The sequence below is a fragment of the Peromyscus californicus genome, unplaced genomic scaffold (genome assembly GCF_007827085.1).
Source record: "Peromyscus californicus insignis strain IS unplaced genomic scaffold, ASM782708v3 Scaffold_22__1_contigs__length_63687245, whole genome shotgun sequence".
NCBI classification, from domain to species: domain Eukaryota; kingdom Metazoa; phylum Chordata; class Mammalia; order Rodentia; family Cricetidae; genus Peromyscus; species Peromyscus californicus.
The window spans coordinates 14,607,490-14,632,955 of record NW_026294525.1 but is presented as its reverse complement, the minus strand read 5'-3'; the positions used below and the strand labels follow the sequence as shown (position 1 = coordinate 14,632,955).

The 25,466-nt window shown below is 43.2% G+C and overlaps 1 protein-coding gene across 18 annotated transcripts in view; it reads right to left on the bottom strand.

The window, feature by feature from the left end:
- Syne1 (spectrin repeat containing nuclear envelope protein 1) overlaps positions 1-25,466 on the bottom strand; it is a 477,641-nt gene that overhangs the window by 112,272 nt on the left and 339,903 nt on the right. For 12 of the 18 annotated variants that reach the window (XM_052750933.1, XM_052750946.1, XM_052750936.1 and 9 more), the window contains 7 exons: positions 19,828-19,962; positions 17,468-17,580; positions 13,838-13,994; positions 10,537-10,668; positions 9,985-10,140; positions 9,243-9,452; positions 2,275-2,376 (listed from right to left, as the gene is read on the bottom strand). In XM_052750933.1, coding sequence (XP_052606893.1) covers positions 2,275-2,376; positions 9,243-9,452; positions 9,985-10,140; positions 10,537-10,668; positions 13,838-13,994; positions 17,468-17,580; positions 19,828-19,962 — 1,005 coding nt within the window. The remainder of the gene's footprint in view (positions 1-2,274; positions 2,377-9,242; positions 9,453-9,984; positions 10,141-10,536; positions 10,669-13,837; positions 13,995-17,467; positions 17,581-19,827; positions 19,963-25,466) is intronic. The other 6 variants (XM_052750935.1, XM_052750937.1, XM_052750943.1 and 3 more) reach the window with 1 other exon arrangement.

Below are 25,466 nucleotides of genomic sequence, written 5' to 3'. Positions count from 1 at the left end.
TAATTAAGCACTAAACTTCATGATGCAACTCATCTCTGAGGAGTCGAGGAGGGAGGTACCAGACCAGCAGCCCTGGTCTAAGTAGGCTTTTGGAAGAATTACAACCCAGTTGCGCTTGACAATGAGAAGAGTCTGGATTCCAGATGGCAGAGGAAACACACGTCCACGTTTTCCTTTCTCGAAAGCTCTCCGCAACAATAGCAAATATTTTGTTTGCTTGGGGTTTTTTTTGGAGGAGTGCTTTCCTCCATAAGTCTGCTGGGGCCAGGAAATCGGGAAGATCATAAGCCTAACCAATTTTCAAAGTTAGGATTTGGACAAGTACATGAAATTTCACTGAGCCTGAGAAAGCTGAGTCCTAACCTAGCCAAGGAACTGTACCCAAAACATCTAGAGCATTGGGAGTCTCTGGAACTCAGAGGGCAGACACAGAGAACTGGTGAAAAGCCGCTGAGAATAAGATCCCCAGTTCCTGGTTCGTGCCATATCGCCCTCTCCTCCAGGTGAGAGGCTCGAAGCTTGTTACCTGGAGAAGGAAGGTGGGCTTTCTAAGACTAAGGAGTAACGGATGAGGTGACTGGCTTAAATGTTGGGTTGAAGAGAGCTGGACACAGTGGCTCACACATATCATCCTGGCACTTGGGAGGCAGCCCACCTACACAGTAATACCCTGAGGAGGAAGAAAGGAAAGAAGGGGGGAAAGGAGGATGGGAGGGATGAAGAGGCAGGAAGGGAAGGGGAAGAGGGATGGAGAGAGAAAGAAGGAAGAGAAGGAAGAGAGGAAGAAAAGAAGAGAGGGAGAGAAGGAGAAGGAAGAAGGGGAAAGAAGGAGTGAGAGATGAAATGTAAGGGGAGAAGAAAGAAAACGGGGTGTGGGAACAACAAAACACTGTCCACGAGACCTCGAGTCCACTTCACCTCAGGAAGGGCTGTGCTCACTCCTCTGCTGTCTAGAGAGAGGAGGGCTCATAAGCCCAACTGAGAAAGCTAAAAACCTGAACAGAAAGATAGTCCAACAAATGGCACAAGGAGCCAGAATCGCCTCAAAATTGTTGAGTTTCATCCCTACTTCAGGTTCCCAGTCAACTGTTTAATGCCCCAACCCAGGTGGAAACAGACAACAGAAGACGACCCTAAACCAAGAATCTCCAACGTGACAGAGATCATGCCAGCAAACTAATGAAGGGACCCAGGGAAGACAGATTATACGGGAAAAAATTAAATGCCAACCATCAAACCATGAACACATCCAGGTATGTTACAGAAAGGAATGCATTTGTTTACAGAAAGAACAAGGTATTAACAAAAGAGACAGAAAGAAAAAAATCTCAAAAAAAAATAATTAAAGCACTGGACAAGATATGCAATATCTCATTGAAGAGGGTTTCACAAAAGGAGGCAGATGAAAGGAAGAGACGAAAAGAATTAGATAAACCATTTAAAAGTTTTCAAAATAGAAAGACAGAAACCCAACCAAAAGAGTCTCCTCAGTTCCCAGTCCAGGGGATAAAAATAGGCCCTCCCCGAGGCATGCAATTGTGATATTTCAAAACCCTGGGGACCTCTGGGAAATAGAAAGATTTCTGGATTTCTCAAGTCAGCATTGGAAACAAGCATCTACAAACTGACAGAAATTTATGTCCGACCCAGAGTGCTATAAAGAGCCAAACAGTGAAGTAGGAGCAAAGAATAAGAACATTTTCAGGGACTGAGGAGGTGACTCAGTGGGTAAAGGGATCGACTGACAAAATCATAACCTAAGTTCAGATCCCCCAGGAACTGTGTAAAGCCAGATACAATAACAAGTATCTAATCAAAGTTCCCCCACAGTGAGGTGGGAGGTGGAGACCAAGCTGGGGGAGCTCACGGGCCAGCTAGCCTGGTGCATTCAGCAGTGAATAAGAGAAGAGGCCTGCTTCAAATAAGGTGGAAGGTGAGGACCCACACCTGAGATTGTCCTCTTTCTTTCCTACGTCATGGACGTGATGCTTGATCTCATTTGGGAGTAGCAAATTCCTTCGGGTCAGCAGCTATCACTGACGTCACTTCTGAACCCACATTCCATAGTTGCATGTAGAAGTGACCAAGTCAGTATCATCGGGCACATTACTCAAACCCAGTGTCGACACACAAAATATACAACAAATAAAAATGCCATAGCTTGCCATTTGTCGTTCAAAGAACATTTGATATCCCACAGTAAAGCAGTGATCTATAGATCTGCTATTCTGGGACAGACCTGTACATACCTATATCTGGGACAGCTGTACATACCTGTATCTGTTCCACAATGGGTTGTTCAAACACATTTGCCAGTTTCTGCAGGATGATGTATTTGTTGTCAGCTAATGATGTAAACAGCACCTTCAGGTCATTCTGGGGAAGAAAGCAATGGAAACACAACATGAGAAACAAGGGAAAAGAAATGGTTACAATGTCACACAGATTCATAGAGATGATACATAGACATCTCTCGGTCTCTGAATGTTGTGTAGCAGTTTCTTCCAAGAAGAAAACCTTCCAACTTGGGGAAAAACTGGTTAAGGTACAGAATGTTAAAAGGGTGGTGAAACAACTTGTTCTAGGAGGAAGGGAAAGATTCTATCCCATAAGGAAACACATTAAGACATAAATAAACAACTCGAAGGTTTCAGGAAGTCCCTGAAACTGAACAGATACACTAGGTCCCTTCTTCATCCCAAACATAGTTAAGTAAATAAGGACTGCTGGGTTGGGCTCTGGTAATACAGCTGTCTTTGAGTCAGTTCTGTTGCTCTAAGTAGCCCATCAGCCATATTCCTGTAAGTACTCCAATAAACTCACTGGTTCACCAAATTAGACTTTGGTGGTATTCTTATGTTGGTCTGCCATTCATTCCCCCCTGGGGTAAGTAGGCATTTGTTCACAGATATCCCCAGAATTCAGTGTCACAAACACTGTGGGAATTTCTTCCAGGACCCTCTGCAGACATCAAACTCCAGGGATGCTCAAGTCCTTTATGTAAAGTCACATAGTGTGTGTATATAACCTGTGCATCTCCTTCCAGATACTTTAATTTAAAAAACTTTCCATTTGGGGCTTCCAAAACCTATTTTTTAATTATAAAACTTTTCAGATTTATTTTTTTTATTTATGTGTATATGTATAAACATGTGAGTGATGGTGTCCAGAAAGGCCAGAAGAGGGCATCAGATGCCTTGCAACTGGAGCAACAGGTAGCAGTGAGCAGCTTCAGCAAGAGCTCTCCACTTGAGGATTATATTCCCAGAAATACAAGATAAAAAGGCCTTTTCCTTTTCTTTGTTTTTATTTTGGTTGCTGTTGCTTCTCTTGTTTTGTGGCACTGAGGCTGGAGCCTGAAGCCTCTCACATGCTAGGGACATGGTCTCCCCCTGAGCATCACTTCAGCTCTCTTCTTGTTTCAATTTTCTTCGGAGACGAAGTCTTGCTAAGTTGCCTGGACTGCCCTCAACTTGCAATTCTTCCACTGCAGACTCAAGAGAACGGAGACCAAAGGCATGTGCCACCAGGCCTGGGTCTCTCTCTCATGGGTATTAAACACAGGGTGAAGCTTAGCTTATAACATCCTCTTCAGAGGGAACTGGTCATGGACCGAGAGAAAACATTCCCCAATCAAGAATATGAAAATGTACTTTCCTCTAAGTGAGTCTCATTGAGAAAACTACTCTTTATGGCAGGCTGTGTGCCCAGAAGTAGATAGCCACAGAAAATGAACTCAAGGGCATCTCTGGAAGTTCTTTATCTCATAGTGTTGTCAGAGCTTTTCTTTTTAAGACAAATTGCATCTTATTATATATATATACACACACACACATACATACATATATGTATGTATACTCTCTATTTTGACCCTACAGAGCCTTCATTAAAATATATATGTTATGACTTACAGTTTAATGTTCTCAATGATTTCTAAGTATGTAAACAAGTGGGTCTCTTTCTTGTGTCCTTTCTTGTTTTTTTTTTTATTCAATTCTGGTGTGTTGGCTTTTGTTTTATGTTTTATATTATGTTATATTCCCACAGAAACCTGTCTGTTTCCTAATGAGAGACAGATAGGAGGTGGATCTGGATGGAAGAGGAGGTGGGGAAGACCTGGGAGCAGTAGAGGGAATGGTAATCAGAATATATTATGTAAGAAAATCTATTTTCAATAAAGGGTAAGAACATCTTGATTTATTCTTGAATAAAATTTGTTTAAATTGAAAAAAAATGTATGCAGGGGCTGGAGAGATGGCTCAGAAGTTAAGGGCACTTGTTGCTTTTGCAGAAGACCCAAATTTGGTTCCTTGTAGCTATGTGGCCTCTTACAGCTGTCTCTAACACCAGTTCCAGGGAATCCATTGCCCATTTTGGCCTCTTAAGGTATTAGACACCCATGTGTTGTACACACACACACACACACACACACACACACACACACACACACACACACGCAAAACATTCATACATATAAAATGAAAAAAAGTATAATCTTAAAAATGAATGTATGCAGGCATCATAATGCAAGGCTAAAAAGTCAAGTTATGTAGAAATCGAGTGAGAAAACTGAGTGCTTGGGGGTGTACTGAGTGGTGTAGCATTTATTTAGCATGAAAAGGTCCTAGGGCTTGATCACTAGAAAGGAAAAGGAAAAGGAAGGAGGGAAGGGGGCGCTAAAATGAGAATATAGTGTTGAATGGACTAGAGAAAAGTAACAGTTGTCACAAACCAAAACTCAAGCTCAGCAGCCAGCTAAATAGGAAATCATTCTGAGAGGACTGGAAAAATGATGAGTTTTTCATAGGTTCCAAATAGGTTCCTGTTACTCAACAGCATTCAAGGGGAGGTCACAGGCTCTTAGAATGACAAGGACTTATTTGTAAGCAAAATGAAAGATGTGTCTCACTCATTTGAATAGAGTCAAAAGCAAGGAGTCTTGACCACCCGTGACAGGGGTATTCTATTCCCTTCTGACTGTCCATAGTTATTTCTATATACTTAAGGCTGTATCAGTTAAATTCATCAATTCACCTAGATGAGTAGAAATAACCTCACATGGGTCAGAAATGAAGTGTGTACATTTACTTTACACCTAACTCTTAGTCTTTTCAACAGGGTATTTTCCCTGTGTTCTACTTAACATACCAGAAAACATAGTTCTTAGTTCTGGAAGCCATGGTAACTATTGGGAGAGATTAGCCAAGAAAACAATAATGTGGTTCATGTAGAAATTACCAAGTAGAAATTTCTAGGTGGTGTTAATGGTTTTATGCTTGTTATTTTCTTAAGGATAAAAACCAGAAGGAATAAAATCCAAAAGAGTCAACAAAGTATCATTACTATACTTGTGGTATAGCAGGAATTAAAGAATCAATATATAATAGATATAACAGACATTACAATTTCTTTCAATCAAGGAGAAAATGAAGGATGTGAGTCATTTGAAAAACAAATTCATAGGCATTTTGAAGCCTTAAAATCAGTAATGCTGACTCACTGTTATTATTAAAGAATTCCTTAGTGTCTCACTTTTAAAAGTCACTATTCAGTTACATACCCAAGAAATGTATTTGGGGTTAGTCTATGGGTAAATACCAGAATAGTGACGGCTAATTTGGTTGAGAGTCCACACACGTAATCTTCAAAACATACAGATCATCCAGGCAGTCTTGGGGGAAGGGATTCTAGAGCAATGTTTAACAGTTTGGCAAAAGGTAATTCTTATAGATGGCATGGAAAACAAAGGCATGCCGTGCCAACAGCTGTTGAGTACAAACAGCCCAGCAGATGCTCTGTACAAGTAAAAGAAAATGGTTTGAGCCTGTGACGTGATCCTTCGTTATGTTATCATTGGGGTTCTTTCTCTCAACTAAATTGGAGCAGGAACATCTGAATTGGAGGTTTTGTTCGTGATCTGGCCACCAACAAGTAGAAACTTCTTGGCAGAAGAAAAACAGAGAACATGATTTAAAGAGAATTTCGTGATTACATGTTATTTCCATGGACCTCTGCAACAAAATAAATTCCTAAGGAGTCATGCTTAGTTCATATTTTACTGTTATCAGTTATAATTACCAAATGCAAAACTGCAACAAACATTAACTTGGTAGAAGCAACTAGAGACAAGTAAATACAGCGTTAAGGGGTTCACAATCGTGCAGCTAAGCAAGCCTCTTGGATGGCTTACAGACCAAGATGCCGTAATAATCTGGCCTTTTTTTTTCTTTAAGGAAAATACATTTTAGAGTAATGAAAATTAATTTTTCGTAACATAGTGGTCCTTCTGACTTGACTGACACAGTCAGTATACATTCGTGCAAAATGTAACACCCAGATAATCAATCCTGCTTTTCTGATTCCTAGTGTATTTCTCTCTCCTTGTTCTGTATCATGTAACAGGCACGGATGTGAAAATACAGCCAAGGCCATTCCTCTGTGCCACAGAGTCGCACACTTTCATGCCTAGTGTGACTCTTCGTGTGCGTATCTCGGTGCCACCCACATCTCACCCCAAAGCAGTTCCAGCACAGTCTGCTCCACTGGTCAGTGCCTCTGCCATCTCTCCACCTTCTTTTTCTGTCAAGACCTCCAGTGTGCAATCCAGAGTCCTTCAGTTCCTTAGCACTAGTCCTTTCTCTCATTCCTCACACCCATGCCACCAGCAAATGCCTTTCTACTCACTCTGCTTTCAAAATGTATCTTGGGTTGATCTGCTAGTCTCCGGCTCTCCTGCCCACCATTCTAACACCATGCAATGCTAAAGGGCTCTTCCCCTTAAATCCCATGCCACCTCTTTACTGACTTTAGATCCTTTATCTTTACTACCACTACTCAGTAGCAAAATTGACGATTATAAAATTTGTTGAATGCTTGTTATGTATTAGTATTGACTGATCTCAAATATTTGAACGTATTGAAGTCTTAGAAAATGGTGAGGCAGTGGCTGTGGTATGACTTCCTAGTTGAGGACCCTGGGGCTCAAGATAATTAAGCATCTAAGCTTATACAGCAGCAAGTGACAAAGCTGGAATTTTAAGCTTAGCATCGAAGCACATGCCTGCTGAGATGAGAGAGCCTGGGCAATATAGTGAGTTAAAGCCCAGCCTGCAGGATCGGTTTTAAAACTAAGGAGAGCGCCGGGCGGTGGTGGCGCACGCCTTTAATCCCAGCACTCGGGAGGCAGAGCCAGGCAGATCGCTGTGAGTTCGAGGCCAGTCTGGGCTACCAAGTGAGTTCCAGGAAAGGCGCAAAGCTACACAGAGAAACCCTGTCTCGGAAAACCAAAGGAAAAAAAACAAAAAAACAAAAAAACTAAGGAGAGCAAACAAAGCCAATGAAACTAACATAGGATGTTAGCATCAGAGAACTTATTCTTAATTTCCACTCTGTTTGAAAAGCATTTACCCAAGATGGCTCAGAGGTTAAGAGCACTGGCTGCTTATCCAGAGGACCAGAGTTCAATTCCCAGCACCCGCATGGCAGCTCACAACTGTCTGTAACTCCCAATTCCAGGAGATCTGACACCTTCACACCAATGCACATAAGACAAACTTAAATAAATTATTTTTAAAAAAAGAAAAGCATTTGTCTAGAAGAGAGGTTACAGAGATTAAAAAATGATTCATATGAAAATTTGGGGACTGAAAATAATGAACCAATAAGAGTTTTAATAAATATATTTTCTATCATGTCATTTATTTATTTTATGTATACATGCCACAGCACATGTGTCAAGGTCAGAGGACAAGATTCGGGAATCAGTTCTGTCCTTCCAGCAAGTAGGTTAAGGGGATCGAACTCAGGTCTTTTCAGGCTTGGCAGCAAGCACCGTTACCTACTGAGCCAGCTCGTCATTCCTCATTACATATTTTTAAGACTATGGATTATTTGAAAGTGGTAATAATCTGTCCCTTTATGTGACTATCTAGAAAGTTCCATGTTTCCTGGTAAAAGCAACATTTGATACTTCATAGTAACTTTTTTTACAAATCAAAAATTCTCCTACGTTTGCTGAAAAGTAGCATCCGTTGAAATTTAAGGATCTGAATAGGGTCCTTTGTATTGGGCTTGAACGCCATCAACTCTAAAGGTTTATCGGTGACCTATCCATTTTTTTTTCCAGTGACTCAAGACAGAAAAAGTTTCATAAGCACATAATCTGGCCCTGGGATTCCAATATGACAGTAAAAGGTAATAAATCTGAAGAGTTAGGGTTGGAAAGTAATGTAATAAGTTTCCAGTGTAATTCTGAGAGAGGTAGAAGAAATTAGACCACAGCCATTTCCAAGACTCTTGAGTAGTGAGGTTTGGGGGGGGGGTTCCTAAATCCCAGCACCTTCTGCATGTTCTTGGGTAAAAATAATTAAATTCTACTATTACCAACTGGAAATTACAATAAACGATAATTTGGCTTTTATTGGTTGAATTTAAACTTTTATTCAACTCTTAGTTTGGCTGAGTGGTTTTTCTCAACCTTCCAATTCTAAAAGCATGAGACTTGGCTCTCTAAATCTTTAGCTCAATGCACCTGGTTTTCTGCAGGGCTCTAGCTCTCCATTACCCATTAAGAATTGTTTATAAGATGGGCTGAGAGATAGCTCAGACATGAAGTGCTTGTAGGGCAAACACAAGGACCTGAGTTTGATCCCCACGTCAACACCTCGGTACAGCAATGCACTTGTAATCTCCAGGCCTGGAGGCAGAGATTAGACACCCGGGATCCACTGGGCAGCCAGCCTACCCTAATAACAGTGAGTCCCAGGTCACTGTGAGAGACCCTGCTCCAAAACATAATGTGGAGGGCCAGAAAGATGGCTCGGTGGGCAAAGGCACTTTCCTCCCAAGTGTGATGACCTTAGTTCCTTCCCCAGGACTCACATGGTAGAAATAGAGAATGGACTCACATGAGTTGTCCTCTGACCTCAACATTCATGCCAGGGTACATGCATGCTGCCTGCCCCCATATATGCATATTAAATAAAAGAAATGTAATAAAAGTTAAAACAAATATGAGGTGGATGATTCCTGAGGAATGACACCCAAAGTTGACCTCTGTCCTCAACATTCATGCACACACACTATGTACATGCACCCACACATACATGCTCATTCACACACACACACACCCTCAGATACCCCACTACACACATGCAACACATAATGAATGTTTGTAAGATACTCTTTGTTGATTATCACTGCTCCTTGAAAATGGCACAATCCCTTTGTGTTCTCTCATTTACCTGGAAATTGAGGATCTGCTGGAGTCTTTCCTTCATCTGATGACATCGCTGATCCACTACTGAATCCAGCAAGGATAATCTGCCCAAAAGACAACCCAGAGTGTCTTCAATGACATCCCGGTTGTCACCATCCTCTGGGAATGCTTGGGAAAACAAGTTCTTGTTCTTATCCATTTCTTCGGACATTTCCTTAATGTCTTTGGCAAGAGCCTAGGGTTGATGAAAGCAAAGTTTTACTTCCTCATTTAGACCTCTGTAAATCAAGTCTTCTTCCCCTAGAAAGTCTATGAAAACTCCCACACTGACACAGCTGAATCTCTTTCAGGGACTTCTATGGATCGCAGGGAAAGTCTTCTTACAGAGATTTTTCTTGGGGACTTTATATCATTAGATAATAAAAAGATGCATTGGTAACAATTAAATTTTAAAAAGTGCTGGTTAGGAATTAATTCCTTAAGTTTTATGTTTCATACAGGGAGGATTTGAGTTGTACAATAACCCAGAATTCTCCATTTCTCCTCCTCTTGGTACATATATTAAAAAGGATGAAAGTACAAAGCATACATATTTTTGAGAGCTTTTTATATTTAAACAGTTCTGTTTCACACTCTACTTCTTGGGAACACACCACAGCACAAAGCTGTCTGGTTCTTAATAGTCTCCATATACAACATTAATTACCAGTTATCAACACTGCAATTACTTGGAAATTTCATACACAGATAGAAATCGTCAGCCTTACCTCCTGGTTAAAGAGACAAGCTTCCGTTTCTTCTGGCAAAAGCGCTGTGGCCACAAATAAACGCTCTTCAACGTCGTCCAACCAGGTCGAAGTGGCTGAGACCCCATCATACAACTTCTGCTCCAAGTGGATATTCTGTCCTTTGGCTCCTCCACCCTGGAAAAGAAACACACACGAGACACATAAAACAGATCAAAGAATCAATTTCAATCCAGGTATAATGGTACATACCTGTAAGCCCAGCCCTTACAGCTCATCTTCAGCTATATAGCCAGTTTGAGGGCAGCTTTGGCTACCGGAGACCCTGTCTGCACCCCTCTGCTCCCAACACATCTTTCAATAAAAAACAATCAATTACGGTGCTTTGAGGAACCACGGAGAAATACCAGGCAAAATGAGATTCAGGAATCAACATCTATAATCAGCCCCAGGACTCATCACTAGTGCTGGGCCTCAACAGTCATGTGCAGAGAGGGAATAATTTTGCAGAGAACAAATGAACCAATCCCAGAAAGACAAGACCAAGACAAGCACAGGATAGCACAATCGTACCTGTGACGACACCTCCTCGAAGGCCTGGTTCAGTCCATCCAGCAAGGATGTCACCGAAGACTTGTCTTGAGTCTGAGCTTCCCCTCTGTACAGTGGCACCCCTGTGAGGAGTCTGTTCTGACTGCTGTACAGCTGCAGGCAAACAGGGGCAGCTTACTTAAGAGCAGGTGAGCCATGAGCAGTTTTCTATGTAGGAGGTATTCCTAAGGAAGGTACTGGAAGCCTCATCCAGAGAAATGTGAATTTTATAACACACCACATTACTGGGTACAGTGGCCAGAGGATGTTTAATGATGCAATAGAAAAAAATAAATAATGGTGGGAATGCATGAACATTTACACAGCTACCCCTGAAATGTCTTCCCAGCTTTTTCTCTACCTTTAGAGAAAGAATTGATCCTAACTACCTGAGAAAGACTGGTCTCTTCTTTTTGTGTTCACCACTAATGGCTTTTAGATTCCCCCCATGAGGACCATGGCCAGGATAGGCATTCAAATGTTTCAGGGATGTCTCCAATCAAACTCAGTCCTATGATTTCTCAAAAACACTTCACCCTCATTTTTGAAGGCTGACTGCCCATCATCCTGTGAGCATGCCAGGCCACTCCATCCTGTAGCTTGAACATCTGTCACCCAACGCATCTTAATCTCTTCAATTGTTGCAGCCTTCCATACATGTTGTATCTGCTATGGTGGCTTTCCACTATTACCTTAACCTGGCTTTCCTTGGGATTCCTGTTTGTGGAGTGGAACCTGCCATGGCTACTTACTTCCTCAGGAAATGTGTGAAATAGTTCCTGGGTTGGGTTATGCGTTTGCAGAAGGTGGACCCATATTTACTTCAAATTCACAAAAATGCTTCTGCCTGGAGGCGCTAAATATTCCACAGATAGAGATGAAGAAAAACCCATCTGTAAGACAGAGGCCATCGACTCTCTGAGCTACTTAGTTTCAGGTCGCCCAAATTGTGTTGGCTTTTTTCATTCGAAAGTAAGTATATCCAATATATAAAGTTGCCAAGTCAGCAGGTGTGAAAGAGGAGGAAGTCTGGAGCACACAGATCCAGCATTGTGTCTCACAGATCCTCAGATCTTGAGGCCTCCATCCCCCTCCCCAGGTGAATAGAAAGCCTCTCCCACTTAAGTGTTGCTAAACATGCCAAGATCTAAGTGTAAAACGGGTCTGTTGATGTATCTCTCCCTTGACTCTGAGCAACAGGGACTCTGAACTTCTCGTCTACTTTCTGTTCACACCTCACACCAGAGGCAAACCAGTGGTTCCCAAAAGAAAGCGCAAGGCAGGCTGAAAAGGGGGACAGTTCAGGATTTCCTCTTAAAAGCTGGAGGGTCAAGAAGGTCGGGAACATGAACCCAAACTTGGACAACAGCCCGGGTGTCACAGAAGAATGATGGGGATGAAGGACAAGATGGGTCTAGTAAGCTCAGCATGGAAAACACTGGATACCAACACTGACAGGAAATCTACTTCTCCACGATGAGCTAGGTCTTGGGGGCTAGCAGAGTCAGGCAGGCACTATGGCCTGAGTGGACAAAGCGGAGCAGCAGGCTTAGGCCTCTGTCTAAGGGATGGAGAATAAGTCGGGATAAAATAGGCATGGAATGCAATAGGTTTACTTGGCATAGAACAGCCACGAAAGAATGAAGTCTCCAATCCAGGGCTCCGCCTTTTGCTTACAGCTAAAAGAATGGGAAAATACTGTGGCAGGAAGGCAAGGCAGAAGTCAGACTCAGGGAGTCTACCTCAGAAAGTCTAGCTCTGGATGTGAGAAACATTTGACTAGGCTTGTAAGGAAGGGCTAGTTCAGGCCAAGGTAGGAGGTCTGTGCGAAAGACATAGAATATCAGTGTCCGGGTGGATAGGATTCTGGCGCGGAGTCATCTGAGAACGGAGTGTTTTCAGCCAGAGCAGATGACAGTTCCTGCAGACTCACTGGCCAGAGAAGGAGAGCAAAGAGGTAGAAGATATGGCCGGCCACGAGTTTTTGGAAAGCGGAATGTGCATGCACGGCTCTGGAGGAAGAGAGGCCAGGATCGCAGGATGCGCGTCCACCATTAGGGCATCTTTCAGTTATCCCTGTCCTGTGGTAACCGCTTTACAGTGCGTGCTCTGTTGCTTCCTGTGCATCCCTGTTCAACTAGTATCCTTTGTTTTGTGTGCTGCTAGCTCCTCTGTCCCTTACCCAGTCCTGGGCAGGGAGATGAGAAGAGCAGAGTCTTCAGAACCAACAGCAGACACCTCAGGATTTACCCCACTGGAAAAAAATCGCTGTCCTCGGGTGAGCTAGGTAGACACGGCTAACTCAGGACAGAGGCCTGGGCCCGTGTCCCAGGGTCCCCGCACCACAGCTGTTGTAGGCATGAATGACAGGTACACCTGGGTTCCTGGCTTATCCATCACCCCTTTAAACACTCAAGTTCCCCTGACCTCCCCCTTGGTTTCTGGCTTCTGCAAAGACTGAACCAATAATTATTAGTTCTCTGGAACTTTCTGTTGCCTATAGAGTTCCCTTGGATTTTGCATGCTTGGTAGAACCAAGTCGAATATCACACAACATCCATCCCAGGAACCAGCCTCACAGACGGGCCAATAATTGGCCTACCTGACCACTGGCTCCCCCCCACACACCTTTTTTTTTTTCAAGACCCTCTAAGGCTCTAATATGTTTCTCATTAAAACCTTCTGAAAGTATTCAATACTGGAAGTAACCATGGAAAGTGGAGTGACCTGACAGTCTAATTTAGATGTGTGGAAATCCTCTTGATATGTATACCCTTGATTTGCAACCATAACTTTCATTGAAAAATTAAATTGAACTTTAAGGGTTCGTGCTAATGAGAAATCAGACACTAATCATTTTTTGAGGAAAAATACTACATAGAAATCAGATAAATTTTCACATACAAAGACAAGTATTAAGGACATGTGAAACATGCTTTGTTAAGGTACATATAGGATGAATAGCTTGCTTCACATTTATTTCAGAATTATCATGAAAATACAGATTACTATACAGTTTTAAGTCCCTTAGCATAAGCTGCGTATCTCTTATATTAGTTAATATATAAAAGATAAATTTAGGCAGAGCGTGGCGGGGTGGGAAGGGTGGGTTCGGTGTGGGGGCTCATGCTTGTCATCCCAGTTCTGGAGAGGCAGAGGTAGAAGGCTCTGAAGTTCAAGGCAACACTCAGCTATGTAGCTAGTTCCAGTGCAACCTGGGTCACACGAGGCCCTGTTTCACAAACCCAAAGGGAAATAAAGAAATAAACAAGACGTCTGATACCACTTGCTCTTGTTCCTGTTCCAGAACATTCTGTAGCAGTTTCTGCTTGGTACTAAATTCTTGATGTAGGCTTTCCCATTTCATTCTCATCTGGTCTTCAGCCAATGATTTTGTCCCTTCCATCCCCAACTCCTGGGATAACACAGCAGGTTTTTCACTATTAGAAGAATAAATAACCTAAGTTTACAATGTGTGCAAAAAAAAAAAAAGAAAAAAGAAGAAGAAAGGAAAGCAAGAAAGAAGAAAATGAGACAGATAACTTATTTGGTATTAATAGACCTGGCCTCAAAAGTTGGAAAAAGATTATCTTAGTCATTGGCTTGCACCTTAAAAAACATAAATTAAAATAGAAACATTGAGACTATAAGCATATTCATCTTCACATATCTGAATGACAAACACATGAATATTAAAAACCCATTGAAAGTGACTAAGTATGAAATAAAACAATTGCAGTCTTCAGAATCAGGAAGTATAGCATGACCATTGGTCAGGGTCCTTTGACAAACAGCCTATAAATTGATTCAAAATCTGGAAAATGTTGGCCTGGTGAGAGCTTTTACCATGAGTCCAAGGGATGATGAGGACACACTGTGGAGGGAGAGACGAGGGGATGCAAACAGTGTTGGGCGGAGGAGTAAGGCTTTCAGAGTAGGACTTTCTGATCTGAGGCTGACAGGAGGGATCCAGGGTGGAGCGCTTGCCTTGGCATGCGTGAGGCCCTAGCTTCCATCCTCAGCATGCAGGAAGCAGGAAAGGCAAGCAGAACTCCTGCGACAGCAGTTAGCATTGTGACCCTGGGTAACTTGTGTCGCATCTCTGAGCCTCAGTTGTCTCCACATATAAGTGAACATGGCATCTATGTTATCCAGGGTGGGTTTTTGTTTGTTTGTTTGTTTTGTTTTTCAAGACAGGGTTTCTCTGTAGAGCCCTGACTGTCCTGGCTCTCGCTCTGTAGATCCGCCTGCCTCTGCCTCCCAAGTGCCGGGATCAAAGGCGTGCACCACCACCGCCCGGCTCATGCTACACAGTTTTGAAAATTAATAGAACATATGTGATGACTACAACTGTATGTAATAAACAGCAACCATGCAGTATGTGGGGGTTAATAATCTATATGTTGACATACACTGATCTTAAAAATTAATGTAGAGAAAAATACCTCTAATTGTATGGATTTAAAAAAAAAAAAAAAGACTTTCAAATGGAAAGAAAGTTTTAAAGTGCCTATGAAAGTGATTTTTTTTTTTTTTTGTATTTTCTTCTGTGTTTGGTTACAGTGTACCTGTCTCCACTCATTCTGTTTACATGAAATTTCAGTATCAAACCAAGGGGGTTGTTACCATCCACAGTCTTATATTTCATGACGGACACACGTAAAAAATAGCAGCAATTAGTTTTAAATTGGAATGTGGTCTTTTCATTTCTCATGGGAAAATATTCCTCCATGTCAACGAAGTCCCAGTTGGTTTTCCTTCATAGCCTTGGAAATAACTAGAGACTTGACAGGAGCATGTGAACTGGACCCAATCACATTGAGGGCTAATTTTTCTAAGGAATTTATACAACCATTGAGAAGTTTGTGAGCTGTCTTTTTGAAGTGAATCTTCCAGAGAGCCAGCACAGCAGGACAAGTTTCTTTTTACATGAGGTTACTGTTTGAAAGAGCAACTTGTAGATGTTTATCTGTCATTGGGTTCTCGCCAGTCCTGAAGGCCAAGGAGAAGTGGGGGGAAGGGGGGAGCAACAGCAACATTTTTCTTTCACCACAAAAAAGTTGCACAAGATTCCCACAGCTCTTTTGAGGAACCAATTGTCTGTCAAGCAGACAGCACTGACTGTCCTCTGTGTAAAAACAGAAAAGCAAAAGACCTAAGAAACTATGAGGGGGGTGTGAGCCCCTCAGAGGACCTGGGAGTAGGTGGAGAAGAGACTCGCTGCTCTGCCAGCCTGGAGAAGTGTCCCCTTGGCTGGGGCTTTGCTGCTGATGTATCTTAAAGGCCTTACTGTAGATCTTTCTACACACGATGGACAGTGCTAATTATTTTAGCTCTTTCATGATTTAACACAACTTCCACACTTTTAGGGTGACTTAAATGTAAAAATGATGTATCCCATGACATCTGTGTGTACTGACACTCAGAAGCAGTGCTGATGTTGACTAAACTACAAAACTAGTTTAGTCCCCACATCTGCTATCTCCAGACTCAGGTTATTTCCATTGGATTTTCTGAACCAAGTGCACATGATACTCTCATTTAATTCACACTGTCCCTTAGTTGCCATGTGTCTGATTTCTGATAGTGTGATATAATTTTGTTATGATTATAGGCGTGCACAATTTTTTTCTTGATGCTAGTAGGTACTCCTGCATTTTTGATTATTTGGCTTTATAAATATTTTATAACATCTTTCTAATGTAGGCTCTCTCTTTCATATTACTTCTGCTGAAAACCATGTTTAGAATTGGTGAACCAGCCAAAGATGCTCTCCAAGAGACGCAGGCAAAGTCACAACCAGAGACAACACATCGTCGCATGGGTTTTACTGAAACCTTAAAAAAAAAAACAGTGCTTCAGAGCTGGGTGGTGGCAGTGCGCACCTTTAATCCCAGCACTTGGGAGGCAGAGGCAGGTGGATCTCTGAGTTGCAGGCCAGTCTAGTCTACAGAATGGGTTCTGGGACAGACAGGACTACACAGAGAAACCCTGTCCCAGAAAAGGAACAAAAACAACAACAATAAAAATGCTTTGGATTTTAAAAGGAGTTTTTCTTTGAATGGTTATCAAAACGCTTTTGCAATGCTGGTTGCTGCTTATTATTCTAACTCTATTAATAAGCAAGCCAAGACCCCAATGTGAGTGGCGCAAAATATAGATATGTCCCACCGGCTACAGTCCTTTTCACCTGGCAAATACTCTACTTTTCTAATATTTCATCTTTCTATATGTAAGACTTTCAAAGTGTCCACTCCAAACTGGGTCCCCAGGCTCAGAGACTTTACATGTGGAAATGATAGGGAGAGACCTATTAAGAGGTCACACCACTTAACCTGCACATACATGGATTTTTTTTTTTTTAAGAATGTTCTGGGCCGGGCGGTGGTAGCACACGCCTTTAATACCAGCACTCGGGAGGCAGAGCCAGGCGGATCTCTGTGAGTTCGAGGCCAGCCTGGTCTACAGAGCGAGATCCAGGAAAGGCGCAAAGCTACACAGAGAAACCCTGTCTCGAAAAACAAAACAAACAAACAACAACAAGAAAAAGAATGCTCTGGATGAGCTCTTGAGAGGAAAATGCTCTTCTGTGACTAGGTATAATCACCAGTTGGAAATATCATAGATCCAATTTGATAACACATGTTCCATTTGATTCTGAAAATGAGTGTCCCTGGGGATAGACGTGCTGAGCATCTAGAAAGTTAAACTCATTAGTCATTATTACTAGCCATTTTTCTATCCACACAACAACGTGCTTGGCAGTGCGGGAGCATTTACTATCACAGAGTGAAAGGGTGAATACCTTGTGTGGAAGGTGGGGAAGTAACTGGAGCGAGATGTTCAGCTTTTTTTTTTTCAAATGACAGGGAAACACAACAAGAAGAGAAAGCTGCAGACTTGCAAAACATACCCAAGGCCACCTGAGCCCTCTGCGGCGGCGGAATGCTGGGTTAGAATCTCCTCTCCACGGCTAGCTACTGAGCGGAGAAGGCTCTTCTGCTCCGCCAGCTCCTGCTCGAACTCCTGCACAAACACAAAGATCGTTGTCACTTCAGAGGACTGGCCACCATTGCTGTCACCGTTCTCAATCTACAGAACATCAAAGGCTCCAATAACTGCACTTGGAGCACAGCGTAAAAGGCATGACTTGGGCCAATTCTCCTGCTCTGACCGACGTATCTGGAAAAAGCAACAGGAACAGAAAGTTTTGCTGGACAATGGTGCCCCCATGTGGTGAAACATGTTCCTTCCTTTCAAAGTCAATTCTGTCCTGAGCCAGCCAGGCCAGAGACTCCATAAGACATCAGCTCACAATGGAACAGCAGCTGAAACAGTTATTCTTGAAGAGTAACTAAGCTCACGCCTCGCAATAGTAAACTGGCATTTGACAGAGGGATGTGGAGAAGAACGGGATGTTAAGATGAAGCCATATATACACAGCCAAGAATGGACAGCTGAATTAAAAAATCAACAACAATTTCCAGAATTTAAAATCCTGAATCATGACATGACACTAGTGGAATTCAGGTGTTTCTGGTACATGGACTGCTCTCACCCAATGTGAGGTTGAACTGTCGACCTTGTGTACATCCTACTTCACAAATGAGTCTGTCAGATATGCTAAGCCTATAGGCTGAAGATGATGCCCCAACACTGTGGAGAAACCTCAGGTGACTGTCCAGGCAGCTGGCTGTTTCTGTCAACTCACAAATTTTTTGGAAGTTGCTTGCATGCACTTTCTGTTTTTATTTTTGTTAGCTAATATTATTTCCTTCTTGGGTCTCTGAGGGAGTTGAAGATTAGTTAGTTATAGTTGAAGGTTAGTTAGTTATAGTTGAAGATTAATTAGGATAGAAAGTGAATTAGATACATTTTGGACTTAACAAAATAGGATAGATAATGAAATTATTTTCTCTGAATTTGTCAAATACAAATGGACTAGACATTGTTTAGACATTTATTACTTGTATATATTGTATATAGTCATTGTACTTTTGTATATAGTTTTTCTTTTGTTAGTTATAACCTTTTTCTTTTTTTTCCTTTTTATTAAAATAGAAAAGGGGAAAAAAAAAATGTGGTGTCCTCCTAAAAGCCTAGAACACAAACCTTTGAAAACTAAGTTATGGGAGCATGGGCCACATGTTCTACAATGAAGTCATGTTTTGATGGAAAGCTGGATACTGTATACATGACATCAATCATTAAATTCACTGTTTCAAAACGTGAAAAAAAAAAAAAAATATAGGGAATTGCTGTGGGATGGTCTGTATGTCAAATGTGTTGCTGATTGGTCAATAAATAAATCACTGATTGGTCAGTGGCCAGGCTGGAAGTATAGTCGGGACAAGGAGGAGAAAAAAACTGAAAAGTGGAAGGCTGAGTCAGAGAGACACTGCCAGCCACCACGATGACAAACAACATGTAAAGGTGCCGGTAAGCCACGAGCCATGTGGCAAGGTATAGATTAATAAAAATGGATTAATTTAAGCTATAAAAACAGTTAGCAAGAAGCCTGCCACGGCCATACAGTTTGTAACCAAAAAAAAAAAAAAAAGACATCAGCTCACACCAGTCTTCAGCTTTGTGAGCTGCATTATCAGCGGATCTGACTTGGTCTTTTCCTCATTCACAGTACATTTGTTTAAGTGTGCGTCTGACAGAAGAAATACTCAAGTGTGCCCATTACACAGAGTTAGTGTCGTCAAAAGAAATTCATCAACAGAAATCATTCGTATCGTAACCAGTTACGATCTGATCTCATGAGGCATCTCCTCGAAAGTTAAAAAAAAAAAAACACATTAAAACACATTTCATTTCATTGAAAGAGATATATGTACTTGGCCATTCTCAGAGGCCTTCCTGGGACTTTTTGTAATTATCATAGAATAGACGCAAACAAGGTCAAAACAAAGGGTAAAGTGTCCCCGAGGAGGCAGGTTACAGCTGAACCATATGGTGTAACTTTAAACACACACTAGCTTCACAATGACCAGTCAACCCACTGTCCCATCAGTTATGGAGAAGCATGCCAAAAAACGCTAGTTACGTTTTAATTCATTCAGAAATAAGGTAAAATCAATGAGTGAAGAACTGTGGAGACAATGCTGGGGATGTCATCCAATGGAACACTTGCCTGGCCTGGTTTCCTTTCCCAGAATTCAAAACAAAACAAAACCATGACCACAAAAGCGTTGGCCGTAGGAACAGCCCCCTGAGGTTCTTCTCATGACAGAGCTGCCGTCTAGAGGAAGGCAGGCAATGCTTTACCTTCTGTTGCTGGAGGCTGCTCTGCCGCTGCTGGGTTCGAGTGGTGTGGGCTTGGGCCAGCCATTCCTGTACTCCAGGGCTCTGAGCGGCTGTGAGGTCAACATCACTCTCCTCTTTCTCCTGTGTGGCTCCCTGCTTTGAACGAAATCCAATGAGAATCAAGGGCCATGCCACCCACAGGACAACCTCACCCCAGTGGAGAGAGGACCCCTCCGGTGTGGTTTGTCTAATGACTTCAAACCACCACCATTTTGGACATGACACCACATATTTTCAAAAGATGGTGACACAAAACCCATCCGAGTTGTCACATTTTTAGGAATGAGGAGAATAAACAGATGATTATACCCAGAAGCATTTACAGGGAAGCCCATCTTCTTCCAAAGTAGTCATCAAATATGTTTCCAATTTTTTCCACAAAAATATAAAACGTAACCCTTTTATGAACTTCATAAAGTCACATAAAGGTAAAATGTCACCCAGATGAACATTACATGTCAAAATTTCTGTCCTTCCTCTGGAAGTTTCACCCTGCCACCATCTGTCCAGGTCACGTGGCATCCACAATGGGTACAATAGCAAGTACTTGCTTCTCAAAGAGTTTTCTAGAAGGTTGCCAACCAAAGAGATCAATGCCTTTGAGAAACAGTTAAGTCTCACAGCTGCGTTTACATTCTAGAATTCAGGAAGAGCAAGGCATGATGGTTAATCATGACTGTCAACTTGGCTGGGTGGAGGCCACACAGGAGAATAGTAAGGCCTACTTCTCCACGTGTCTGTAGATCATGAGTGCTCCAACCTAATCCATGGTTTTAATCCACCTATAGATTCAAAAATCTAAATAGACAATTAGGGAACAAACCAAAAAAGAGCCCAGTTATAGGAAGAGGGTCATTGGAGGCATTTGAAGGGTGTATCTTAGTCCTGGTCCTATCCTAGTATTCTCTCTGTTTTTTTGGCTTGCCTGAGTTGAAAAGCTTTGCTTTGCCGTGCCCACAGGCCATGATGTACCTGCCTTGCCACAGATGTTAACATCGGGTCATGGAGTCAAACCTCTGAAAACACGAGCAAAAAATCAATCTTTTACCCCTCAAGTTGTTCCTGCCAGGCATTTAGTCACAGCGCTGAGACACTCAGTAACACGCAGCAAGAGCTTCCAAGATGGCCGAGTGTCCTCTGCCCTCCTCCACCCTAGCCTCGCCTCTTCAACTCGTCTTCAAGAGTTGCAGGAAGTGGTCAACCACCAGAGCAATCCTCAGAACACTTCAAGAGGCAGGAAGCCTGCACCCACCCACCCCCCACCTCTGACAATACCGCATTTCATAAGAAGGCAGCCCCCCCTAACTGGATGCAGTGGGTTAAAATGTAAATAAAAAGTTTTAAGAAAAGACATCGAGTTGGGAGGGAGATGTTTTGAGGGTCCTAGGGGCAGCTGAGGAGAGACGTAAGGAGTGAACATGATCAAGAAATATTGTATGCTGTATACATGTATGAAAATTTCAAAGATTAAGAAAAATGTCAAAAGCTCTAAAAATTAAAAATATAAAAAGCTTGTAAAATAAATATATAAAGACAGAAAGCAGAGTAGAGCTTCAGGTTCCACCGAGGAGACCCCTAGACTTGAATTAATTCTAGAACTCTTGATTTGTGAATGTCTGCTACTCAAAAAGATCTATTTATACACTTCTGTATAATAAATAGCTCCTAGTAGCCTGGAGGCAAAGAAAGACAGATTTCTTTGAGTTCAAGGCCAGCCTGTTCTACGTAGCAAGTTCCAGGATAGCCAGAGCTACATAATAGAAAAACACACACTGCCCCATCCTTCCAAACCACCCCCCCAAAAAAAAATAATAAATAACTCATGTTCAAACAAGAGTTTTCCAGTTCCATTCAAATTAGCATAATAAAGTGTCAATCAACTGTGGGCACAGCACTTACCATCCTACAAATTCTAAAAATTACCTGGGGGAGGGGTTAAAGGGACTTGGTGTGATATTTACAAATGATGACCCTAAAACACGCTGCTTCCTCTCTCTCTTCCATGACCACCTCGCCCACCCACTGCCTCGCTCGCCCACTGCTTCACTGCTGCTTCGGTAAAGTTCGGCTAGGGAAAAAGCCGGAAAGCGGTTACTTGTCACCCAGGCAGGCAACCTTCTTGCCTCGTTATTCTAATGGGATGTGGAAGGTCCGACTAGTCCCTTGCTTTACACTGAGACTAGGCGAGAGTAAAAGCCTTTCTTTCTTCTTATCCATGTCTCTATGTAAAGGGATGAATCAGATGTTTTTTTATACAACTCACTCATTTAATACTTATGCACGAGACACGGCTCTTGGAGGCCAGAGTACTCTGCAAAGAAGCAGCCAGACAAGGGCTTAGCTGGGGATGCAGTTCAACCAACTGACCAACATCCAAGAAAGGCTGGGTTACATACAAGGGCCAGAAGAGAGGGAACGGAGGCGAAGGGACAGAAAGTGACGGGAACGAACGGCCTAGCGAACATTTTCAGAGGACAACCACAGGGTGCCTGGAAAAGTAAGGAACCTGGCAGAGAACTAAGGGAGATTATCCCAGAACTAGAGGACAGCTACAGTCCCACTATGCCCCGTCCCCCACAGGAACTTAACTGAGAACATCGGCATGGAAGAGGCCACCATGGCTAGAGTCTAATGGGGTGGAGAGCTGGGTCATCCTACCACAACTCTGAGACTGACATGCCACTCTCCCTTGGTCACACACCCCCCACCCCTGGAAGTAGGAAGGCAGGTAGAGTCTACCACTCCAGTTGATACAGCCTATCAATGGAGGCCCTGCTTTCTCTCAGTTTCGGCATTCTAACTTACCACTCCAGGGAAAGAGCTTTGGTTTTCTATACTTGTGTATTCTTTGCTCCAATCTCATGAGTCATGGTCCCACCAGCTTGTTTTATGTCAACCTGACACAACCTCGAGTCATCTGAGAGGAGGGAACCGCAATCGAGAAAATGCCTCCCTAAGATAAAAGGCTGTCAACAAATCTTGGGGGTGTTTTCTTAATTAGTGATTGATGTGGGAGGGCCCAGCCTACTGTGGGTGGGGCTGTCCCTGGGCTAGTGGTTCTGAGTGCGACAATAAAGCAGGCTGAGCAAGCCATGGAGAGCGAGCCAGTAATTGGGACTCCTTCATGGCCTCTGTATCAGTTCCTGCCTCCAGGTTCCTGTCCTGATTTGAGTTCCTGTCCTTCCATGATGAAATGTGATTCGGGATGCAGCAGCCAAATCAGCCCTTTTGTCCTCAAGTGGCTCCTGGTCATGGTGTTTCATCATAGTAGGACAATACTATGTAGGACAAATACATAGTAGGAATGGCTGAGACGACAAGACTGTACCTTTGTCCCTGCCCCTTTGGTGTTACTGTTGTTTCGAGACAGGGTTTCTCTGTGTAGCTTTGCGCCTTTCCTGGAACTCACTTGGTAGCCCAGGCTGGCCTCGAACTCACAGAGATCCGCCTGCCTCTGCCTCCTGAGTGGTGGGATTAAAGGCGTGTGCCACCACCACCCGGCTAAGATGCTATTTATATCTTGCAAGCAATGTGTTCAGAGTAGGGGACTCATCACACCTTGTCCACTAAATGTCCCTGCTTCCCAAGAATTTCCCCCAGTGATAAACAGTGGTTTTCTGGACAGTTAGGAGTTTAGGTAAGTGGGCTTCTGGCCCACAGGAGACCGAGGAGCACCACCATTGCACAATGATTTCTCAGAGACCTGGCTCATTCAGGCAAAGATGAAACACCCACTTAGAAACCTTGCAGAATGAAAATATGAGACACACAGTGACATCTCAAGGAGTCAGCATACCAGACTGAAGTCCCCAGTCACAGCCATTCCAGCTATAAAACACTGGTCTTGGTGGCCATGACCTTCTTTATCTCCCCTCCTGGGATCCAGGCCACTGCCTCCCTCCCATTTAACTCAGCCAAGGCCTGTTTCCCAGAACCCATCTGGAAGACTCTCCTTTCAGGCCACAGACTCCACTCACACTTCTGCTTGGGTTATGCTCCGTGGACTGTCAGTGGGCCTTTCAAATCACCAAAGAAAGCTTGTGCTCGTAAAAAAATGACAATTGGAATGTGAGCCTTCACCACCATTGACATACACAGATGGACTCTCAGAGTCTAAGAATTCATCTGTCTGACTAAGCAAGTCCAGTTTCAGATGAAGAAGAAGAAGAAGAAGAAGAAGAAGAAGAAGAAGAAGAAGAAGAAGAAGAAGAAGAAGACGACAGCATTAAAAACTGTCACTTTGAATGCGTTTTCTGTGTTGTTATATTTGGTTTTTTAGCTAATAGGTTTTTCTGACTCACTTAGTCGTTTTAAAAGCTAAGACTTGATCCTCGGAAAACAAAGACGTGGAAGAATCTAGTTCCTATTTCAGCTTTCCCCTTGGGGTGAGGGGGTAGCCGCTGGAGGAACGCAAGCCTGGAACTACATTCCAGGGTGATAACAGCTTTCCCTTCTGCCTAGGGAGGAGGAAGTGGGGTGGCTTCTGTCACTAGAGACTCACTGGGTGGGGCTACCTAGGATGTTTATTTTGGAAAAGTAGAACAGTTACCACTTTTCTTCCTGGAATATTCCTTGGAAGAGCCGTGAGAATTGGGAAACGCTAAACCTGAGATGAACCGCTTCTTCATAAGGCAATTTGCTATATTTCTTTTATTTACGTGCATTGGTGTTTTGCTGGCGCGTGTGTCTATGTGAGGGTGTTGGGTCCCCTGGAACTGGAGTTACAGACAGTTGTGAGCTGCCATGTGGGTGCTGGGAACTGAACCTGGGTCCTCTGGAAGAACAGCCAGTGCTCTTAACCGCTGAGCCATCTCTCCAGGCCCACAATTTGTTATGTACATAGGGTGAACTCTATGCTCCTCCCATAGGTAACATTGTGTGAAAATGACCTAAGTCTCTTATGAAGACAGGCACCTTGTAACTCAAGAAATATTTTCACATGTCCTTAAGTCTGCATTTCTTCATGTCTGTCTGGAAGAAAGGGAGAGATTGGGTCTTCACTGATATCCATGCCAGTTCACTTTGTGGGCAAGGGGTACTTTACTCCACATATACACAACAGCATTGAGAAATATGGGTTAGGAGTGTAGCTCAGGGGCAGTGGATGCTGAGACCCACAGGGCATTTGATCCTGGGGTAGGGGACCAGGGGAAGATGGGAAGGTAGAAGAAAGAAGGGAAGGGGAGGGGAGGGGAGGGAAGGGAAGGGGAGGGGAGGGGAGGGGAGGGGAGGGAAGGGAAGGGAAGGGAAGGGAAGGGAAGGGAAGGGAAGGGAAGGGAAGGGAAGGGAAGGGAAGCATTCCCCATGCCCCCTCCCCTTGCCCTGTGCCCCGTGCCCTGTGCCCTTTGCTCTGTGCCATGACTGCCTCTGATTCATCCTTCAGCCTCTACCCCAGTCCACTGTGGGTACAGACTTATCATGTCACTCCTCTATTCCCTTCTCTCACAGTTAAGATCCAAGTGTCCAGGACACCTGGGATGTGGTCCTAGGCCCTTGGCTATCACTGAAACCTGATCCCCACTGTGATCCTAAATGGCAGGACCTTGGGAGGTGACGGCCATTGCAGTTATCTTTGCTATACAGGAGACCCCAGAAAGCCA